Source organism: Panicum virgatum, chromosome 2N, assembly GCF_016808335.1.
Source record: "Panicum virgatum strain AP13 chromosome 2N, P.virgatum_v5, whole genome shotgun sequence".
Taxonomy (NCBI): Eukaryota; Viridiplantae; Streptophyta; class Magnoliopsida; order Poales; family Poaceae; genus Panicum; species Panicum virgatum.
This window is the reverse complement of record NC_053146.1, coordinates 24397889-24419323: the sequence shown is the minus strand read 5'-3', so window position 1 is coordinate 24419323 and position 21435 is coordinate 24397889. Positions and strand designations below refer to the sequence as shown.

General features: G+C 50.9%; 1 protein-coding gene across 1 annotated transcript; it reads left to right on the top strand.

The window, feature by feature from the left end:
* The first annotated feature begins 715 nt into the window (after positions 1-715).
* Positions 716-21200, top strand: LOC120660111 (protein DCL homolog, chloroplastic-like). Its single transcript, XM_039938468.1, has 4 exons — positions 716-1063; positions 7868-7982; positions 20342-20502; positions 20966-21200. Exons 1-4 carry the CDS (start codon positions 813-815, stop codon positions 21093-21095), a joined length of 657 nt encoding a protein of 218 aa, XP_039794402.1. The 5' UTR covers positions 716-812; the 3' UTR covers positions 21096-21200.
* The last annotated feature ends 235 nt before the right edge of the window (positions 21201-21435 follow it).

Below are 21435 nucleotides of genomic sequence, written 5' to 3'. Positions count from 1 at the left end.
ATCAATATAAACAGTCAAACATCATATTTACATAAGTAATAACGGCAAGCTAATAACAAATTCATAAGTTTAAAATAACAAAATATAATTTAGCATAGCGGCACCACCATAAATTCACAATTAAATGTTTATGTCCATGTATTTATATGTTGGAAGTTGCTAAATGGGCTGAACTGGGTCGTGATTTATCGGTATGGTGCGGGTTCACTCGCGGTTAATTTGAGATCCACACCCACACCCACCGGGTTTGAAATCCGCGGATACCTACATCCGTGGTGCAATTGCCATCCCTATCGAGGCAAGGTAGCTTTTTATCTTCTAGCACTAGCATTACTTTTTTTTTAAGAATTACACAGTACAACGTAGATGCCCACAACACGCACGCACACTCACCCCTATGAACACACGTATGCAAACCCTACTCCTATGAGCACATTCGAAGGACTTAGCACCGACAGATCTGAAGATTTCCGAAGTCACCACTGACGCCTTATTGTCGACGGGAACGTCGCTTACCACTTAATGCATAACGCCGGTAAATCTTAAGAAAATCCCAGAAAAAAATGCAAGCACCATCACTAACATTACATAGGCATACAGACTAATTTTTTCCTCTCAAAAGAAGCTTTACGAAAAGAAGAAATATTCACACCTTGGGGCCCAACTTCTGTACAAGATGAGTCCAAGCCCCACTCTAACCTACTACGGCCCAACTTCATATCATTTTCCGAATCGGTTAAACCCCGGAGAAGGGAGAACCCTCTGCTTCGTGCGTCGTTCCTCCATTGTCGCCGCCGCACCGAGAAGCAACCATGGCATTGGCCGCCGCCCTCGCCCGGGCCGCGACGCGCCTCCTCCGCGGGGGCCTCCCGCCTGCCGCCTCCGCCACCTCCGCCGTGCCGGCTCTCTCGCCTCGCATCCACCGCCAGCTCTGCGGCCTCCCGGCCGCCGACGAGCCCTCCGCTGCGGGGGAAGCCGATCCGTGGGAGGAGGCCGAGGCGGAGATCCTCCGCGACGTCAAGCCTACCGTGGAGCTCGTCAAGGACATCCTCCACACCAGCAGGTCAGCCTCGGTTCCAGGACATTTCTCTTGAGGGCCTTCGCAGATGATAAATGGGATTGCCGTTTGTTTGTTAGCAGTTCTCTGCGTTTTGATTTGGGGATTCGGATTTAGTCTATTTGTGCGTTATTAGATGTTCACATGGACAAGTGGTGTTGGACATATGAGAGCTGTGGCCTTTGCTATTGTCAGACACTAAGACTGGTGATATATCTTCTCGCTTTGATATGGGGTACTAGTGTTACGACTAGAAAACTCTAGGCAAGGTGTTGCCACGCCATCTTTGAGCTGGCCAGTGATGACTTTGTGTGAGGTCCATGGGCGTTTGAATTTTATGGAGACAGCGAGAGAAGTGAAATGTAGTGATAAGCTCTGAATTTGGCATTCGGCAGCCTTGTTGCAGATAGCCATGGGCCCATGTGCAAATATGAGCACATCTGCACATGGCCTAGGTTTAATATGTTCCCATGGCCAGGTTTATAGTGTCGGTGGGAGGATTGAAGCTCACTGATTTTCAGATTTGTTTCTCCTGCTTAAGGATATGGGCCAGATGTATAATGAAATAACTTTTAAGTATGCAGCACATTTACAATCATAGCATCATGTATACAAATTGATGCATCTGAGCCCAAAAGTGTCTATCTCTCGTGTCTGAACTTTACAAGCATTCTATGATGCAGAGAGCTACCCGTTTTATTTATTTGCTACCAGTGGCTCACATATCAGCATGTATTGTTTTCGTGAACAATATATACCCCACCACCGCTATAAATAATATTTGCCTTGGCTTCACGGCAGACATTTATAGCTTGCACAAATTGACCAAAGAGTAGGTATGCACTAACTGCTCCCAGCGATGGCTTGTTGTCATGTCCTGAAAATGTAGAATGTTTTAGACCAAAACTAAATGGAGACTGAATTTGGTCTGACGTGCCTATGAATCCTCATGGTCTTTCTATTATGCTTAAGCTCAGAGAAAATGTTTGACTGTTTACAGCTCTTAGATAGTTCATTTAGTGGCAGAACATCCAGGCAGACAAAACTGAGCTTGTTCTAGCATTGTGATAACCATAGGCCAATGTGACCAACAATCTGATTGTTTACGTTGTTCAGAGCTTGAGATGTGCATTTTGATGCATCATCTGGTGGGCATAGAAATAGTTCAGATTTGGTTGTAATATCAGTTCATACAGAATATAATATATGTTAGAATGATTTGGCCCAAAAATTTCAGATAATCCCTCCATCTGATTTTTGGATCATGCTTATCTGGACATCAACTATGAAAATCAGCTGTTGTGACAGAGAACAAGCAATGGGAAAAAAAACTACAAGTAGAACAGGAGATATTGACGCTTTATGGTAGAACATAAATATACCTTAGTGGTGAGTGGTCTAATATCTCAATCAATGTCTAGTATATACGTTTTAAATATACAACACAGTTTTTATGATGATGATCTGAAACAGGAGAAAAGAATACATTAATGATGATCATTTGGAAGAAAATATATAATCAATTGAAATAGAGAGATTCGTGGAAAGAACATGCCTAGCCATTGGGTCAGACCAGCAGAACATCCAAGTGTTTCATTTATCGCAAGATAGGTGATGAGTATATGGTTTTGGCATGCACTGATGCACAGGTATTGAATGAACAGAAAAATATGCACATAGTGTTGGCAATGATTCTCAATTCTAATGTTAGTAAATATTGGTCACCACTTTTTTGTGTACTCTTTTTATTGTAGAACAATTGTACCATCACTCTAGGAATTACTTTGCAATATATGGTGGCAAAAGATTGATGAGTTCAGAACTTGCAAATCATTCATATCATTCTATCAAATAAATTAACAGCACCTCCCCTGTAATTTCTTGGTCTCTCTGCATTATTTTGTTGGTATGGTCTTAATTAGGTGGCCGCTGCTACATCAGCAAGTAATAAAACAATGTGTCCATGTTTCCTTTCCTACTCCTTGGATTATCCTTCTTGGGTTGCAAGCCTTAGAACCTCTCAGAATACCTTGCCTCTGCCTTATGCAGTAAATACTGAAACATGGGCAAGTACTTAGGCAGTACCTTAGCTTGCTTACCCTGTAGGAGCTTGACACGGCCTCTGCTTCTCTGCACGAGGAAAATCAGGTTCCCGTTCACCAATTGTTCTCATGTTGATCGAATTCCAAAATCAACATCTGTCTGAGGAAGATCCGCAACCTGATCTTCTGAAAACTCAGCCTGGCTATCTTTGCTTAAAGCTTATACTTGTTCACTACGCACCTAACCAATTGAGCACAACTGATCTTCTTGCATTAGTGTCTCCTTTGATAGCACATCATTTAACACAAGCAGGCAGAGGAGCCGAGAGCGGTGGGGCAGGCGGTGAGGCCGGTTCGCAAGTATTAGAGTATATTTGGTAGTTGTAGATATACATATCGTAGACTGCCATATGTATCCTGGGGAGCCTTGCACCCCAAGTCATGTACTCTTATATATACCGGCCGAGGCCTCAATGCAATATATCCCATTATACACCAATCCTATTATTCTACATGGTATCACGAGTTTGGGTTCTAACCCTAGGCCTCGAACCCTAGTTTTCCGCTGCTCGCGCCGCCGGCGCCCCTCCTTTTCCCGCCGCCGGCGCTCCTGACCATCACGACGCGCATCCAGCGCGCCCCCGCGACGATCCGCTAGCGTGCCCCTCGGGGAGATGTCGATCTCCGCCGGGGGGCGCGCCCTCCACTTCTTCCCGGCAGATCCCTCGATCTGCCGTTGTTCTAGGTGTCGCGACAGATCGATCTGATCCGCCGCCGTCGTCGTCAAGCAGCAACAAATCATGAGGAACTCACCGGGTGCCGCCATCCCTCCTTCGTCCAACATCGCCGGGCCGTGGCGGTGGCCTTCCCCAGGCAAGGTCCGCTGGTGGCCACCCCGAACCCCCTCTGGCGGGATCCGCCGCCAGCAAGCCGGCTCCGCCGCTCCTGCCTCCTCCGGCGGGATCCACCCCGGTGGATCTGGATCCGCGCTGGGGTCCTCCACCACCGGCGCACTCGCTCCGCGCCGGACATCTACCTCGCCGCCCCTGCTTCATCCTCCTCTCCAGGTCTTTACCCGCCGGCGGTTGGGGCGTCGGCCGGCCGCGCTGACCCTCCCTCCGCGCGTCTCCTCCCTGGAGGGGATCTGCCACCAGCAGACCTACTCCTTCCCAGGCAGGATTCGCTGCCGGCGGACTAGCTCTGTCGCTTGGGATCTCAACGGGTCCCCTTCTTCTGCGAGCTTCATCGCCACCCCTCCGCCTCCCACATCAGGCCGCCCCCCTGCTTAACCCTTCAAGTAGGAGATCCTCCTCATGCGCCCGCGGCTTCATGTGCGGCTCTCTCGTCTTCGGCAGCCTCAACAGCTCTACGTCGACCTCGAGTACTCTACGCACGGCATCTTCGACCATGGCTCCTCACCCTCCAGCTCGGCTACCTCGACATCGGCACAAAGGGCTACGATCCGCATGAGTTATTTGCCGGTTTTCTCTCCAGTCGCAGCATCCGCACCACACCGACGTTATGACTGCGGGGGTTGTTAGCTTGTTGGCTCCTGCTTTCGGCTTCTTCTCCAGTCTCACCGTCTGCGGTGCTCCCGCTGTGACTGCGGGGGAGTATTAGAGTATATAGTAGTTGTAGATATACGTATCGTAGACTGCCATATGTATCCCGGGGAGCCTTGCCCCCCAAGTCATGTACTCTTATATATACCGGCCGAGGCCTCAATGCAATATATCCCATTATACACCAATCCTATTATTCTACAGCAAGGATTCAGTAGCGCCTAGGTTTGCGGTTTAATGGGCGAAAGATCCACACCGACCCGCATCAGACTGTATCATGAGTTGGTCGAAATGAATGGTTAAGGGGTTGTGAGCGACATGGCATGATGGATGGTCCATGTTTGGACCAAGGATTTGTATGTAGAGATTAGCTGTGGCCTCTGATATTGTCAGACTGGTGATACCTTCTCGTTTTGAGATGGGATACTAGTGTTGTGGTTAGCTGTGCTCTTGAAGCTTTCTATAAATACCTAAAGCAGCGGATCAAATCTAGTCTTGTGAACAGATCCGGGGATGCTATGGAATGGGCTTTGCCTCTGTTTCTTCCATAAGCACTACTGATTGTGATATGGAAACCCATGCTTCTTGAAACTTGTTTCCTATTATGTGGAAATTAGCTGCACTAGAATATTTGTTGCCAGATATTGCTGTACTACAATGGAATTTATTCTCCAAAAAGGAAGATTAATTTATCATTGTATGCCTTATGTTATTGCGAAACTTTGATACGAGCAAAGTAGCTTACAAGCTCCTCTCCTGTTGCTCCTAGCACAAAGGCACAAGCAAAATATGTTTATTTATTTGATTAATTGAGTTGTGAACTATTGAAGAAGAGTGACACTATAAATCGGTAACACCAACACCGAAAATATTAATGAAGATGACCTCATAGTTCTTGGATTTTCCTGGCTATTGAAGTTTTGAGTTACTTTACAACACTGTGCTATTGTTAGGGGTCAGATTGTTGGAGTGCTGGTGAGGAGGTTGTAGCTTTGTGAGGTGAGAGGTAGGGCTTCATGACATGCAGCTGAACAATGCAGTGCAAGGTGGGTTGGGTGGGCATGCGGCTAGGGAAGGGTGGTGGCATACAAAGAGATGAACCTTTTCTATTCGTTTCTTAACCAACCATGACCCTCGCACCTTATGGTTATATTTAGGGATCTTTAGATAGCACTTTCGTAACTGAAACAGATAAACCTCCTAATTAAAAAGTCTCATCATAATTAAGATAAGTTGGCAGTGTGTGGCTGAGGGGACGGGACAGCGGCTACTTCTCTGTTTTCTGGGAAGACATCACTTCTTCGCTTATGACATTGTGTGTTGCCCTAGTCCACAAGAGCTGTCAACCCTGCTTCCCCAATGCTGGTAGGATCCTTATTGTCGCTGGACAGGGCTACCAATGCTGCACCCCCATCATCATCGTGAGCTGTCATCATAGTTAAAGCAAAGGTTGAGCAAATGATGTTCCACCATCTTTCTAGTTGCTTGAAGATCTTTGAGAGCTAGACCTAGGCTCCTTGGCTTGCTTGGTTCATTAATGGTTGGCAGCTCCTCATGCATCTCCTGAAGCAGAAGTAGCGTTTCCAGACACATAAGATGTGGGTATTGCAGCCAACAAATTGCGTGATGTAGTTGTACTAGGTGTTGGCTTGTTGATGTCTCTACTGTGTGATCTCAACAAAATTTTGTTCCAATGCTCGTAAGCATAAACAAGCTCATGGCTGACTCATGCATCATTGGGAGCTAGGGGCCCACATCTGTTTTCTTAGGCATTATTATTCTGATGGTGTAGATGTTGAATTAAAACTTTGGATTATAAGCCACTGCAATGCTGACAAGTCTGTCATTAACTCAAATAAGTAATGTACTTGAATGCCACTATGGCCATGTATGACTGAGTTAATGATGAGGTAAACACCGTCGAGAGGACAATCAGGCACCATTGGTTGCTATGGATGACATATGACATAGACTGGGATGGGGAACATGGGGAGGGGTTAGATCTATTCTTCATGTTCAAATGAGGAACAAACAGAGATAACAATATATAGGGCCAACCCTAAAAAACCAGAGCTACCAAATCACACCCTTACATCAAATATCTAATCCAAACTCTTAGTTAGGCACTGAAGTAAAAAAAATCTAAGAGATCAGGTTGTGGCTGCTGTGGCAGTGGCAGCCCAATGCCCATGGCAGTGATGTTTGGTTGTTCTTTGATTCCAAAGCTTCAGTGGGAGCTCTTTGTTTGGTACCGGAGAATAGAAGCAAAGTTTATTTGGTTGATTGCTTCTGGTGTTATCTGCTTTCTTGATATGTTAGTTGGATGGGTTCCTGTGTCTTATCTATCACGTAAGATGATCTTGATTTGCTTTTTATGGAAACTGTAATCCTAGCTGCATTTTTTATGTTCATGGTAAATAGGATGCAGTTTGCTAGCTAATCTTAATGAATCCATTATCGGCCTTAGCACACAGCTACACCCTCCCTACTGCTTCCGTCCACATCAATTGCTTGCTTCGATTATGTACTTACAAAGTCTGTTCTTAGAAAGCAGTCAAGTGGAGTATAATCTGGCCTTTCCAAAATGACCTGAATGCTTGCTTTAGCCTGTCATCAATGGGGATTCAAATTGGGCTATAGCTAATAAATTGACACTTGGTGTCAAAAAAAAAAAGTTGACACTTGGTGTAAAAAAAAGTTAACACTTGTCTTTTAGTCCTAGTTAGCCATTGTGTTGGCTTATCAGGTGTAGTTGTTAAAGAAAAAAAATAGATGCAGTTGTATCTTTATATTTTGGATATGCTACCAAATTAACATCCTAAGGTAAAAACAGAAACTTTACTAGGATTGCTATATGCTCTTGGTTATACCATGCAAAACACCCCAATGTGGAGCTGCCCTAAATATGTAGTATTCTGTAAAACTTCCAATTTGTGAGGAAGGTGTAGTTGTTAAAGAAAAAAAATAGATGCAGTTGTATCTTTATATTTTGGATATGCTACCAAATTAACATCCTAAGGTAAAAACAGAAACTTTACTAGGATTGCTATATGCTCTTGGTTATACCATGCAAAACACCCCAATGTGGAGCTGCCCTAAATATGTAGTATTCTGTAAAACTTCCAATTTGTGAGGATGTACTGTGTTATAACTTGCATCAATTGGACAGCTGTTCCTGCCTTACTGACAATTTTATGTTACCACAGGTATGAAAATGGTGGATTTCTAAGCCCAAATGATGAAAAGGTTGTAGTAGAAAAGCTTCTTTCTTATCATCCTCATGCAGATGAGAAGATTGGTTGTGGGATTGATGGTATAATGGTGAGTATATTACCTAACCTACTTACCAAATAGATGCTAGCTCCTCAAACATGTTATTTTGTTGTCTTGTAATCCTGTCAATGTATGCATTAGCTAGTTGCTGCATTAGTTAGTTGCACGTTTGTTGCATAGGCGTAGATATCGCGGGTGTACTGGAGATGTGCGTAGTACTCGCCGTGACCGCCACAGGGAGTGTCCGGGTCTCTCGCCACGACGTCGCCCGCCGTGCATGTCGCACGGACGATCCAAAGAATGAGGGCGCACCGTGCAGCGGCTGCGTCGTGGCGGAGATGGAGAGCCTCAGGCTCATGTATCCATGCATCTATATAGAAAGAAAACGGCAACATCTGGGCTGCGCCAGTTCGCAGTAAAAACCTTTCTCTGTGCGTTCTGTTCATCGTGTTCGCGCTCACCGCCCTCCACCTCTCGCGTGCGTTCCACTCTCGTGTCTGCGTTTCTTCTCCGATCAACGGCGACGACGTTCAAGGTCGCGGCAGCTACTGTCGGGCCCAACAACTGGCATCAGAGCCGGTTCATGGTGGATGTTCTATGGTGGTTCCATAAGCCCACCGCGTGAGCCACCAAAGAAGAAGTACGTGGTGTCGAGAAAGTTACCGGCGGCGAGGAAGATGGGTGAAGGCGACATCGCGTCGGCGTCAGGATCCAGTGGCGTTCGTGAAGGCTCATTGATGTGGCCAATGCTCATGCGCACCAATTACGCTGATTGGGCCATGTTAATGCAGTGTGACTTTGAAGCCATGGAGATTTGGGAGGTGATCGAGCCCGGCGGCGCCGGCGTCAAGCGATCACAGGACCGACAGGCGATGAGCGGGCTCCTGCGTTCCGTGCCAAGGGAGATGTGGCAGGCGCTGGGGTCCAAGAAAACCGTGAAGGAAGCATGGGAGGTAGTGAAGCAGATGCGTCTTGGCGCGGATCGCGTGAAGGAAGTGAATGCCCAGAAACTTCTACAGGAGTTTGAGAACATAGTGTTCAAGGAGGGAGAGACCGTAGAGGAGTTTGGCATGAGAATCTCAAATCTTGTGGCCAATCTGAAGTCGTTGGGGGAGACTATAGAAGAATCCAAGGTTGTGAGGAAGTTTCTTCGTGTTGTCCCGGCTCGACTCGGTCAGATTGTCGTCTCCATAGATATGTTCTGTGATACTAAAACCCTGAAGCTAGAAGAGTTGGTTGGGCGGCTTCGCGCAGCAGAAGATCGTCTCGAGGTGAACGTCGAGCAGATCATCGACAAGGCCGGGCGTCTCCTCCTGGCTGAGGAGGATTGGCTTGCAAAGCACAAACACCGATTCCAGTCCAACTCAGTCAAGGACGGGACCGGTGCGAGTGCAGGAGGTCCAAAAGGCAAGGGGGGATTCCGATCTGATGGTGGCGGGTCGAGCTCAGGAGGTTCGGCCAGTGGTGGCGCCGTCAAATTGACGAAGGAAGGAACGCCGCGCCGGAAGGGTAGGTGCCGCAACTGTGGCATCTATGGACATTGGGCAGAAGATTGCAAGAGGCCCAAGAAAGAAAAAAAGGAGGAGAAGAAGGAGGCAGTGAACATGGCCGTTGCAGATGCTGATCAGCCGGCACTGTTCGTGGTGTCAACAATAGGCACAAATCGTGTCACGAAGGGAGTTGTGCATCTCGCTGAGAAGAATGTGGTGCTGGTGGTGTGTGATGATGACACATGGGTGTTGGACACTGGTGCCAGCAACCATATGACTGGGAACCGGGCGGTGCTGTCACATCTAAATGATGACGTGCACGATTCTGTCAAGTTCGGCGACGGCTCCTGCGTCGAGATCTGCAGGATCGGATCAGTGGTGATCGAGGGTCGCCACCAGGAACACAAGGTACTGTCTGATGTCTATTATATTCCCAAATTAAAGAGCAATATAGTTAGCCTTGGGCAGCTCGAGGAAGGGGGATGTGATGTTAAACTGTGCAATAGGAGATTGAGAGTGTTTGATCGAGAGGAGAATCTGTTGATTAGTGCTCCTCGTACTGGTAATCGTCTGTACACAATCAAGTTTGGTGTAGTACCACCTGTGTGTTTGCTGTCAAAATTCTCTGAAGAAGCTTGGAGGTGGCATGCACATTTTGGTCATCTGAATTTCAGAGCCCTGCGTGAGCTTGGCAGAATGAACATGGTGGATGGCATGCCCATGGTGGACCGTGTGGAGCAAGTGTGTGATGGCTGTACCCTGGGAAAGCAGCATCGTGCACCATTCCCACAGGTCTCCAATTATAGAGCTGAAAGAGGACTTGAATTGATTCATGCAGATTTGTGTGGTCAGGTGACACCTCAGACATTTGGGGGGTGTTCATATTTTCTCTTGGTTGTGGATGACTACAGTAGGTACATGTGGGTTGAAATGTTGAAAACCAAAGATCAAGCACTGACTCACCTGAAGAAGATAAAGGAGAGAGCTGAGGTGGACCGTGGTGTCAGGCTGAAAGCAGTAAGAACAGATAGAGGTGGTGAGTTCAACTCAACAATATTCACTGTTTTCTGCAATCAAGCTGGCATTAAGCATTACACAACTACTCCCTACTCTCCTCAGCAAAATGGGGTAGTTGAGCGTCGAAACCAGACAGTGGTTGAGATGGCTAGATGTATGCTGAAAAGCATGAAGGTGCCACCTGAGTTTTGGGGAGAAGCTGTTGCAACTGCAGTTTATGTGCTAAACCGATCACCAACAAAGAGCTTGAAGAATAAAACCCCTTTTGAGGCTTGGCATGGCAAGAAACCCAGGGTAGATCATCTCAGAACTTTTGGCTGTACTGCACATGTGAAGGTGATTGGCCCTGGCATCAGCAAGCTCTCTGACAGATCGAAGAAGATGGTTTTTCTGGGCTATGAGCCGGGTACCAAGGGGTATAGGCTGTATGATCCAGATAGGAGACGTCTAGTGATCAGCAGAGATGTGTTGTTTGAAGAAGATCGAGCCTAGGAGTGGGAGGATCCGGAGGATAGCACAGCAGAGACTGAAACGTTCACAGTTGAAAACTTTCAGTCTACTGCAGCAGGTCCGACAACAGCAGAAACTGAAGAAGAAGGAACACCAGGAAGCATGGGCAGTGGCGATTCTGTACCACAGCCACTCCCTCATCTACCTGGGAGCCCCTCATCAGTTGGTGGTTACAATACACCTGCAGCTGGATCACCAGCTGGGGTACAGTGGCACACGCCACCAGACAGTGCTAGTTCGGGTTCAGAAGAAGGTCCAAAGAGATACAGAGATCTGTCAGACTTGTATGACAACACTGAAGTGGTCAATGACTTTGAGTACAGTGGACTGTGTCTTTTGGCAGCTGATGAACCAGCAAGCATAGAGCAGGCTCTGGGAGAAGAATGCTGGAGGGAAGCAATGGCAGCAGAATTGCAGTCCATAAAAGAGAACAAGACATGGGAAGTGTCTGAACTACCTAAAGGGCAAAAGGCAATTGGGCTCAAGTGGGTGTTCAAAGTAAAAAAAGGATCCTGCAGGAAACATAGTCAAGCATAAGGCAAGACTAGTTGTAAAAGGATATGCACAGACTCAGGGGGTGGATTTTGATGAAGTCTTTGCACCTGTGGCAAGACTGGAGACAGTGAGACTCTTGTTAGCTCTAGCTGCTCATGGTCAGTGGGAGGTACACCACATGGATGTGAAGTCAGCTTTTTTTAATGGAGAACTGCAAGAGGATGTCTATGTCCAACAACCACCTGGTTTTGGTGATCCAAGATATGCAGGCAAGGCTCTGAAACTGAAAAAGGCACTGTATGGCCTTAAACAGGCTCCAAGAGCATGGAACACAAAGCTTGATGCTGAGCTGAAGGGACTTGGGTTCCAAAAGAGTGATGTTGAGCATGCTGTGTACAGAAGGGTAGAAGGAGATTCTTTTCTGCTAGTTGGGGTTTATGTGGATGACCTAATCATCTGTGGACCAGGCAGTCAGAAAATCACCAAATTCAAGCAACAAATGATGAAGTTGTTCAGTATGAGTGATTTGGGACTATTAAGCTACTACTTGGGAATAGAAGTTAAGCAGAAGCCTGGTGAAATCACTTTGTGCCAGGGTGCTTATGCTTCTAAGATTGTGGAGCTGTGTGGGATGACTGGGTGCAATCCAAGTGACACTCCAATGGAACAGCGTGTGAGGCTAGTTGAAGGTGTCAAAGGAACTGAGATCGATGTCACCAAGTACAGGAGTATCATTGGTAGCCTAAGGTACCTGGTGAACACTAGGCCAGACATAGCTTATGCTGTGGGGCTGGCAAGCAGATTTATGGAGGCACCAAGCAAGGAGCATTGGGCAGCAGTTAAAATGATAGTGAGGTACATTGCAGGTACACTCAACTATGGCTGCAGGTATGTCTCAGGGAAGAGCTCAGAACAAAACTTGTTGGGGTTCACTGATAGTGACTATGGTGGTGATCTGGTTCATCGCAGAAGCACTACGGGCATTGTGTTCTTCCTGGGACCAAACATGGTGACTTGGACCTCTCAAAAACAGAAGTCAGTAGCTCTGTCCACTTGTGAAGCTGAATACATGGCTGCAGCAGCAGGTACCTGTCAGGGTGTGTGGCTTAGCCGTTTGTTGGCAGTATTGACTGGTGAGAAGATTCAGAAGTTCAGACTGTTGATCGATAACAAGTCAGCAATTGAGTTGAGCAAGAATCCAGTCTATCATGAGAGAAGCAAACTCATTGATACACGGTATCATTATATTCGAGAGTGTATCAGCAATGGTGAAGTGGTTGTAGATCATGTGAGCACTGAAGGACAATTGGCTGATATCCGGACCAAGGCACTGCCAAGGGTGAGGTTCATCGAGCTGCGTGGGAGGATTGGAGTCATCAACGTTCGACAGGATTAAGGGGGTGATTTGTTGTCTTGTAATCCTGTCAATGTATGCATTAGTTAGTTGCTGCATTAGTTAGTTGCACGTTTGTTGCATAGGCGTAGATATCGCGGGTGTACTGGAGATGTGCATAGTACTCGCCGTGACCGCCACAGGGAGTGTCCGGGTCTCTCGCCACGACGTCGCCCGCCGTGCATGTCGCACGGGCGATCCAAAGAATGAGGGCGCACCGTCCAGCGGTTGTGTCGTGGCGGAGATGGAGAGCCTCAGGCTCATGTATCCATGCATCTATATAGAAAGAAAACGGCAACATCTGGGCTGTGCCAGTTCGCAGTAAAAACCTTTCTCTGTGCGTTCTGTTCATCGTGTTCGCGCTCACCGCGCTCCACCTCTCGCGTGCGTTCCACTCTCGTGTCTGTGTTTCTTCTCCAATCAACGGCGACGACGTTCAAGGTCGCGGCAGCTACTTGCCGGGCCCAACATATTTTACCTTCCAGACTTTCTCTCCCATTGTGCCCACAAATGCACTTTACCTAGGAATGCTGTTATTATTTGTTGTTAGAACTACTAAAAAACTAACTATTTGGCTATTTGCACTACTTAGTAATGACGGGAATAATTACTCTATTCCTCCAACCCTAGATGGGTGGGTATATATAGAACCTATACATGGGCCTCTAGATGGGCCTTTATACACATGAGCTCAATATACTCCAACACCCCCCCGCAGTCTGAACTACCGGCGCAGCGGTGTTCAAGACCGGACAACAAGAAAGCTAACACCCCCCGCAGTCTGAACAACCGACGCAGCGGTGTTCAAGACTGGACAAGATGAGAGTACAAGTAGAGCACAAAAGGGCTAATACCCCCCGCAGCCACAACTAGCCACCGGCTACGTTGAGGCTGGATCGAAACTCCGAGAAGGTCGACGAGGGCAGCCCCTTGGTGAAGATGTCAGCAAACTAGGAGGTTGTCGGGACATGGAGTACCCGAACATCACCGATGGCGACTCTGTCGCGCACGAAGTGTAGGTCGATCTCCACGTGCTTCGTCCGCTGATGCTGGACGGGGTTGGTGGAGAGATACACGGCGCTGACGTTGTCGTAGTAGACGAGCGTGCTCTTGGCGAGCGGGCTGTGGAGCTCCGCCAAGAGCTGTCGTAGCCAGGACGCCTCCGCCATGCCGTTAGCGACAGCTCGGTACTCCGCCTCGGCACTGGAGCGGGAGACAACCGGCTGTCGCTTGGACGACCAGGAGACCAGGTTGCCGCCTAGGAAGACGGCGTAGCCGGAAGTGGAGCGACGAGTGTCCGGGCAGCCTGCCCTGTCAGCGTCGGTGTAGACCACCAGCTCAGCAGAGGACGAGCGGTGAAGTACCAGGCCGAGGTCCACAGTGCCACGGACGTACCGGAGGAGACGCTTCAGCGCAGCAAGGTGCGACTCCCGGGGATCATGCATATGGAGACAGACCTGCTGAACAGCGTAGGTGAGGTCCGGCCTGGTGAAGGTAAGGTACTGCAGAGCGCCGGCCAGACTCCGGTAGGCAGTAGGATCAGCCACCGGATCACCCAGATCAGCAGACAGCTTCGCCTGAGTGTCGACAGGAGTGGAGCAGGGCTTGCAATCAGTCATCCCAGCCCGCTCCAGAATATCAAGTGCGTACTGCCGCTGGTGAAGGAGAAGACCAGACGGGCGAGGCTCAACAGTGACGCCCAAGAAGTGGTGGAGCTGGCCGAGATCCTTCATAGCAAACTCCTGCTGCAGAGAGGAGATGACACTCTGAAGCAACTGCTGACTGGAAGCTGTGAGTACAATGTCATCGACGTATAGCAGCAGATATGCAATCTCATCCCCACGGCTGTAGATGAAGAGAGACGTGTCGGACTTGGCCTCGGTGTATTCCAGTGTCATCAATACCGTGGCGAACCGAGAGTACCAAGCCCGAGGAGCCTGCTTCAGACCATAGAGAGACTTGTTGAGCCGGCAGACCATGTCCGGACGACTCGAGTCCACAAAGCCCGCTGGCTGAGAGCAGTAGACAGTCTCTGACAGAGTGCCGTGAAGAAACGCATTCTTCACGTCCAGCTGGTGCACAGGCCACGAGCGCGAGAGCGCAAGCGAGAGGACCGTGCGCACAGTAGCGGGCTTGACCACTGGGCTGAAGGTCTCATCATAGTCCACTCCAGGTCGCTGAGTGAACCCCCGGAGAACCCAGCGAGTCTTGTATCGCTCCAGTGTGCCATCAGCCCGACGCTTATGCGTCCAGATCCACTTGCTAGTCACCACATTGCCACCAGACGGACGCGGTACGAGGTCCCACGTCTGGTTGGCAAGAAGAGCTGCGTACTCCTCTTCCATCGCACGATGCCAGTGAGGATCCGCCAAGGCGTCGCGGACAGAGGAGGGTACTGGAGAGACCCGCGGCTCTCCCTCGGTGGCGGAGAGAGTCGCGGCCTGAGACGTCATCCGCCGAGTCACCATGGGATGGATATGACGAGGATCCCGATGGACGACTGGCGGGTGGTACACCGTCGGCGCCGGAGGAGGCGGCGGCGGCAGCGGCAGCGGCGACGGCTCCGGTGTCGGCGTCGCAGAAACCTCTGCACCGGCTCAGCGTACCGCCGCGGCGCAAAGGTCGGCGCCGAGCGACGCCGGTACACCTGCACCGGCTGAGCGTACCACGCAGGGGCAGGGGAAGGCACCGGGGCCGGGCGTGGTGCAGCGGGAGATACCAGGGCCGCGCGCGGCACGACCGGAGGTCCGGGGGCCATGCGTGGCGCGACCGCGGGCACCGGGGCCGCGCTCGGCGCAGCAGGGATCACCGGAAGTGGGGCCGGTGCGCCGGGAAAACTTGCAGGAAAAGGACAGACAGTTACCGGTGGCTGGACCACCGGGTCAGTCGGAAACAGGGACGCAAGCTCGGGATCAGGAGAAGGTGTGGAAGAAGTGGAGTAGGGGAAATCCGACTTGTCGAAGACAACGTGTCGGGAGATCAGAATGCGGCGAGAGGTGAGGTCAAAGCATCGGTACCCCTTGTGGTCAGGGGAGTACCCAAGGAACACACGAGTCGAGCGGGGCGCCAGCTTGTGAGAAGCGGTGGCGGACGTGTTAGGGTAACACGCACACCCGAAGACCCGAAGGTGGTCGTAGTGAGGAGGGGTACCGAAAAGAGCGTGGTGTGGTGTGGGAGCAGGAGAAGCAGTGGACGGAAGGCGGTTGAGCAGGTAGGTGGCGGTGTGGAGGCTCTCAGCCCAGAAGCGCGGGGGAAGAGAAGCCTGGATCAGAAGGGTGCGCACGACGTCGTTCGTCGTACGAATCATCCGCTCAGCCTTGCCGTTCTGAGGAGAGGTATACGGACAAGACATACGCAGCTGAACACCCCGAGACAAGAAGAAAGACCAGGAGGTGGAGTTATCGAACTCCCGCCCGTTGTCACACTAGACGGCCTTAACGGTGAGGCCGAACTGAGTGGACACCCAGGCAAAGAAGTGGAGGAGGGTGGAGAAAGTCTCAGACTTGGCGCGCAAAGGGAAAGTCCAAGAATAATGAGAGAAATCATCAACAATGATCAGGTAATATTTATATCCAGACATGCTGAGTACAGGAGATGTCCACAGGTCACAGTGAATGAGATCAAAGGCATGCGCAGCATGCGAAGAAGAAGAAGAAAACGGAAGTCTAACATGACGGCCTAGCTGGCACGCATGACAGAGGTGCTCAGCAGGAGCCCTAGTACAAGGAACATCTGTACTACGACTAAGCTGAGCCAAAACGTCGCGGCCGGGGTGTCCAAGCTGGCGGTGCCAGGTAGTGGAAGAAGGCGTCACGGCAAAAGCAGTAGACGAAGAAGAAGCCGAAAGTGAGGCAGCAGAAGAAGGAAGCCGAAGAGTGTAAAGGGGCCCCGGGCTGTCACATCGGAGGAGCGGACGCCGGGAAGCCGAATCCTTCACAGTAAGACCAGAAGAGTCAAATTCAATAGAACATGAGTTGTCAGCAGTAAACTGGCGAATAGAAAGAAGGTTGTGAACCATTTGAGGAGCAACAAGAACATGAGGAAGACGAGGAGCAGAACCCACAGCGGTGACAGGAAGGCAAGACCCATCACCAACCATGATAGAAGAAGGACAAGAGGGGTGTGGGGGTCGGACAGAGGAGAGGATACCAGCATCGGGAGTGGTGTGGAACGAGGCACCAGAGTCGGCGATCCACTCGGTGCTGGTCAGCGGCATCAGTCCCATGGTGCTGAAGGACTGCGCCAGAGCGGCCTGGTCCCACCCCCCAGGCCAGGTCGGCTGCTGGCTGGGCTGAGCGGGCGGGGTCCAGGACGGCGCGAAGAGTGGAGCAGCGCCAGTGAACATGGCCGTCGGCTGGAGCTGAGGACGAGGCCCCCCCTCCTGGACCCTGGAACGGCCACATCGAGATGCGCCCTGACCATGGGTTGTTGAAGGATGGCCAGGGCGTACCTCCAGCGGCAGGGGCAGGAGCGGGAGCCGGAGCCGGTGTCGGCACGCCCCGACGGCCCCCACCAGTACCGGTGCTCCCAAAAGCAGGGCCACCAGTGCCACCACCCCGTCGCCGGCGACGTCCACGGCCCCCCCTCCCCCAGTCTGCCCGGCGGAGGCAGCACCAAGGAGGGAGGTGGCAGGAGCAGCGGAGGAGGCCGGTGGAGTAGCAACGAGCGCGGCGGGGGTGGGCGAGGACGATCCGGGCGCGAGACCCCGGGTGATCTCGAGGGCGAGGTCGTCCCGGACCTGCAGGAAGGTGGGAAAGGGCCTCTGGCGGGCGATCCAGCCCTTCAGGTGGTCGTAGGTGCTACTCAGTCCCCGCAAGAAATTGAGCACCAAGACCCGATCGGACACCGGATCCCCGAGGTCGTGAAGAGCATCGGCCATGCTCTTCATCCGCCGGCAGTACTCACCGACGGAGAGGTCCCCCTGCTCGAAGGTGCGGAAGGTGGCGTCGAGCTGGAGGGCGCGGTACTCGGCGTTGCCGAGGAACTGCCCCTCGAGCTCCACCCAAGCCTGCCGCGCGGTGCCGCCGTGGGTCCTAACGAGGTCCTGCAGATCTAGGGAGATGGTCCCGAAGATCCAGGACATGGCGACGCTGTCGAGGCGCAGCCACGCCACGTCCCGTGCCTCGATCGGCAAGTCGACGAGGACGTGGTCGTCGAGGGCGTAGCGGCGGAGGGTGAGGAGGACCTGATCCCGCCAGCGGCCGTAGGAGGAGGACGCGGGGTCGAGGAGAACGGAGACCAGGGCCCTGATGTTTTGGACACCGGCGGCCTGGAGGTGGAGCTGGGCGACCATGGGGTCGGTCGGGTCGTACCGGGCTCCAGCTCCAGCGGGCGGGGCACGGTGGGAGGAGGAGGCGCCGTGCTCGGGGTCCACAGGCAGCTGGTCGGAGGAGGCGCGGAGGTAGCGCTCCGCCTCGGCAACCCGGAGAGCGAGGGCGTCGGCCGCGGCACGCTCGCGCTCCCAGGCGAGGGCAGCCACGCGGACACGCTCCTGGGCCGCCGAAGCCTCCGACTTGGCGGCGAGGAGGGCCGCAGGGAGGGCGGCGTCGGTCTGCGGCCCGCGGAGGGCGGCGGCGGAGAGCGGCACATCCGCAGGCGACATCCCGAGCCCGGTCCACGCGGCATCAGGTGTGGCGTCGACGGCGGGCTGCTTGCCCGCGGCGATGGCGGCGCGGTGGGCAGTAGCAGCGGCTGGATCGGCAGCTGCATCCTCTAGAGCAGCCCCCGCGGCGTGCAGGAGCTGGGCTGCAGCCCGCAGGACCGCCGGATCGGCGCCCGCGGCCTGCAGCAGTTGTGCTGCGGCCCGCAGGGCGGCCAGATCGGCCCCTGCGGCGGCACTGGCGGCTCCCACAGGCTGCTCCACCACGGGAGGCGGCTCCAGGGCGTGATGCAGAGGTAGGACAGGCTGCAGGGGACCGCCCAGGGCAGGACCCGAGCCTGGGCCCGCGCCTGGAGCAGGGGGGGAGGCGCCCCGTGCCCCTGCGGCGGCGGCTGGAGCAGGGTGGGCGGCGTCCCGTGCCCCTGCGGCGGCGGCTTCATCCGCATCCGGCCCGAGCACTGCTGCGAGGACCACCGCAGGGGCGCCGGCGGCGGATCCAGGGCCCGCAGCACCCGCACCCTGGGCGGATCCAGAGCCTGCGGCGGCGGATCGGGTCCCCGCGGCGGCAGGGCGCCAGGCGGCAGCTCCAGGGGCCAACCAGGCGGCGGCGGCTGCAGGGGAGCCAGCGGCCGGCCCGGCGGCGGCAGCAGAGGAGGAGGGGAGGGGAGGGAAGGAGGAGAGAGGAGGGGGAGGAGGAGCCGGCGGCCGGCCGGCCATGCTGGCCAGCGGCGGCGCAACAGGGGAGCCCTGGCGGCTGGAACAGAGAGGTGGAAAACCTAATCTACTGATACCATAATGACGGGAATAATTACTCTATTCCTCCAACCCTAGATGGGTGGGTATATATAGAATCTATACATGGGCCTCTAGATGGGCCTTTATACACATGGGCTCAATATACTCCAACACTTAGTTTGAGTTCATATAGAGGATCTCCACTGAGCCTAATAATTAGAATCTGCTGCCTTGACCGACTTGCTTGGACATTGATATCTCAATATGCTCTATTTATTTGTTGCACTTGTAGATGGTTATCATTAATTTCTGATATGTTCGCATTTGCATGCCCTTGGACGCTATTGTAAAACTAAGCCCTGTTTGGATCAGCTAGAGATTGTGGGCTGTGGCTTTTAAAACCTCTAGCTGATCCAAACAGGCCACTTTTGGTCCAGACTTATATTGGTCATTTTTAATGCCTTCTATTTTTACAAACAGAAGGATACCATGAGTTAGGTACCAGCTTTCTTCAATTTTTCAGTCTTTAGCATTTATAAGCTGGTATTGGTCACAAGAAACCATTGACCTCCTACCAGAAATTGCTGCCAAACTTCCATCTTTATTTTTTCGCTTCTGTGCCTTTCATCTGTATACTGTATCGCTGATTCTTTGTAGCAATTGAAAAGGCATATAAGATTTTCGTCAGTCCTCCATAGAATTTAGTTTGGTTCGTTACACTTCTGTTGTGCCTCTTGTGATCTCATAGTTAAAATCCAAAGTTGAGAAATTGCACTACATTAAAGGCTTTACTTAATATAAGATTGAGAGAAAGAGTTATCGGGTAGAATTGACTTACTGCTCCTGCAGCAGTCCTGCCGGAGGATTTTATATAAGCGAAACAGATCATTCTTACTGTCTTGCATCATAAACACATCGGGTAGAATTGACTTACTGCTCCTGCGGCAGTCCTGCCGGAGGATTTTATATAAGTGAAACAGATCATTCTTACTGTCTTGCATCATAAACACCAAGAGGTTAGGATGAAAACTATGGTGAAGCAACTTTGGATTTTCTGTGACATGTGATACTTCCGCTGCATACTGCACTCATGATAACCGCGTTTTCTCCTGTGTGCTCTTATAACTTAACATGCTATTATTTCTTAACTTGGATCCTTCTTGAAAAGGTTGACAGGCACCATGAGTTCAGGTTTTCAAGATGCCTCTTTGTTGTTAGAACAAACGGCGATTGGGAGGATTTCTCATACCGCAAGTGTCTCCAGGCATACATAAAAGAGAAGTATCCATCTTACGCAGACAGGTTTCTGCAGAAACATCTTGTTAATAGGTCAGAACTTTTTCGTGTTCGGAAATAGGAAATCTTTTACATGGTGGCTCCTTTGTCAAAATCTTTTGTTTCCCTAATTATGATGCTATATTGTTGCCTATATATAGCACTAGCTTGACCGATCTTCTGTAGCGGTTTAGCCTATATAGCTGGCTCGTCAAGTGAATAGCCAGTTACTCCCCAGGCTTTTGGTGAATGGTGATGGTCCTTGAACCTCAGCATCTCCTGCGCGTGAGGCTTTGGTTATGTAATAGTCTAATAGAAGTGTTTATGATATTCCTTCCATGAAATGCTTCTGTAAATCCTGCATTCCTGCTAGTCTGTTCCAAAATCTGCTTGTCATTCTCGCTATGGTTTTCGTTCAGTATTTTCAAAGCAGAAATGGTGACGAGCCCCTCTCTCCCTCTCCCTCTCTCTATATATCAGCTGGTGAACTCAATGGTTGTAATATCCTACCTTGAAGGTACCGTTCCTTGACCTGGAAACACCGATCCCATCCTGGAAATGATGGGCATTTTCGTCCCCGCCTTGCAAAATCCTTTCACAAGGACTGTATCCTGTTCCTCGACCCCATTGACCCTGAATCTTTGTGACTATGATCCCACCCAGTACTTACCATATTTTATTCTGAGCTTGTATTTAATAACCAGTCTTTCTTCCCTTGATATCTACGGATGTAATTATGCGGCTTAGATTTATGTTGTTCTCTATTTTTGTTTTTATTTTCTTTCTTTCTTTTTGACTATTTTTCGGTTTTCATGTTGTGCATAATGTGGAAAATTTTGGATATTGTTGAGATAAATCTTTCGTGTCTGAAGATTTGATAGTACCACTATCAAATACTTTGCATATAAAAGAAGAAAATAAAGATTAGATTAAAAGGAAAATAATATTGGTCATACACTCCAAAAAGAAAAACTACAAGTGGGATAT

Excerpts from the sequence above, each read along its gene's own strand:
- LOC120660111 (XM_039938468.1), top strand. The coding sequence starts at position 813 with ATGGCATTGGCCGCCGCCCTCGCCCGGGCCGCGACGCGCCTCCTCCGC. Across the intron at positions 7,983-20,341 it reads GTGGGATTGATGGTATAATG|GTTGACAGGCACCATGAGTT; the intron begins GTGAGTATATTA and ends CTTCTTGAAAAG. Across the intron at positions 20,503-20,965 it reads CAGAAACATCTTGTTAATAG|GTACCGTTCCTTGACCTGGA; the intron begins GTCAGAACTTTT and ends CCTACCTTGAAG.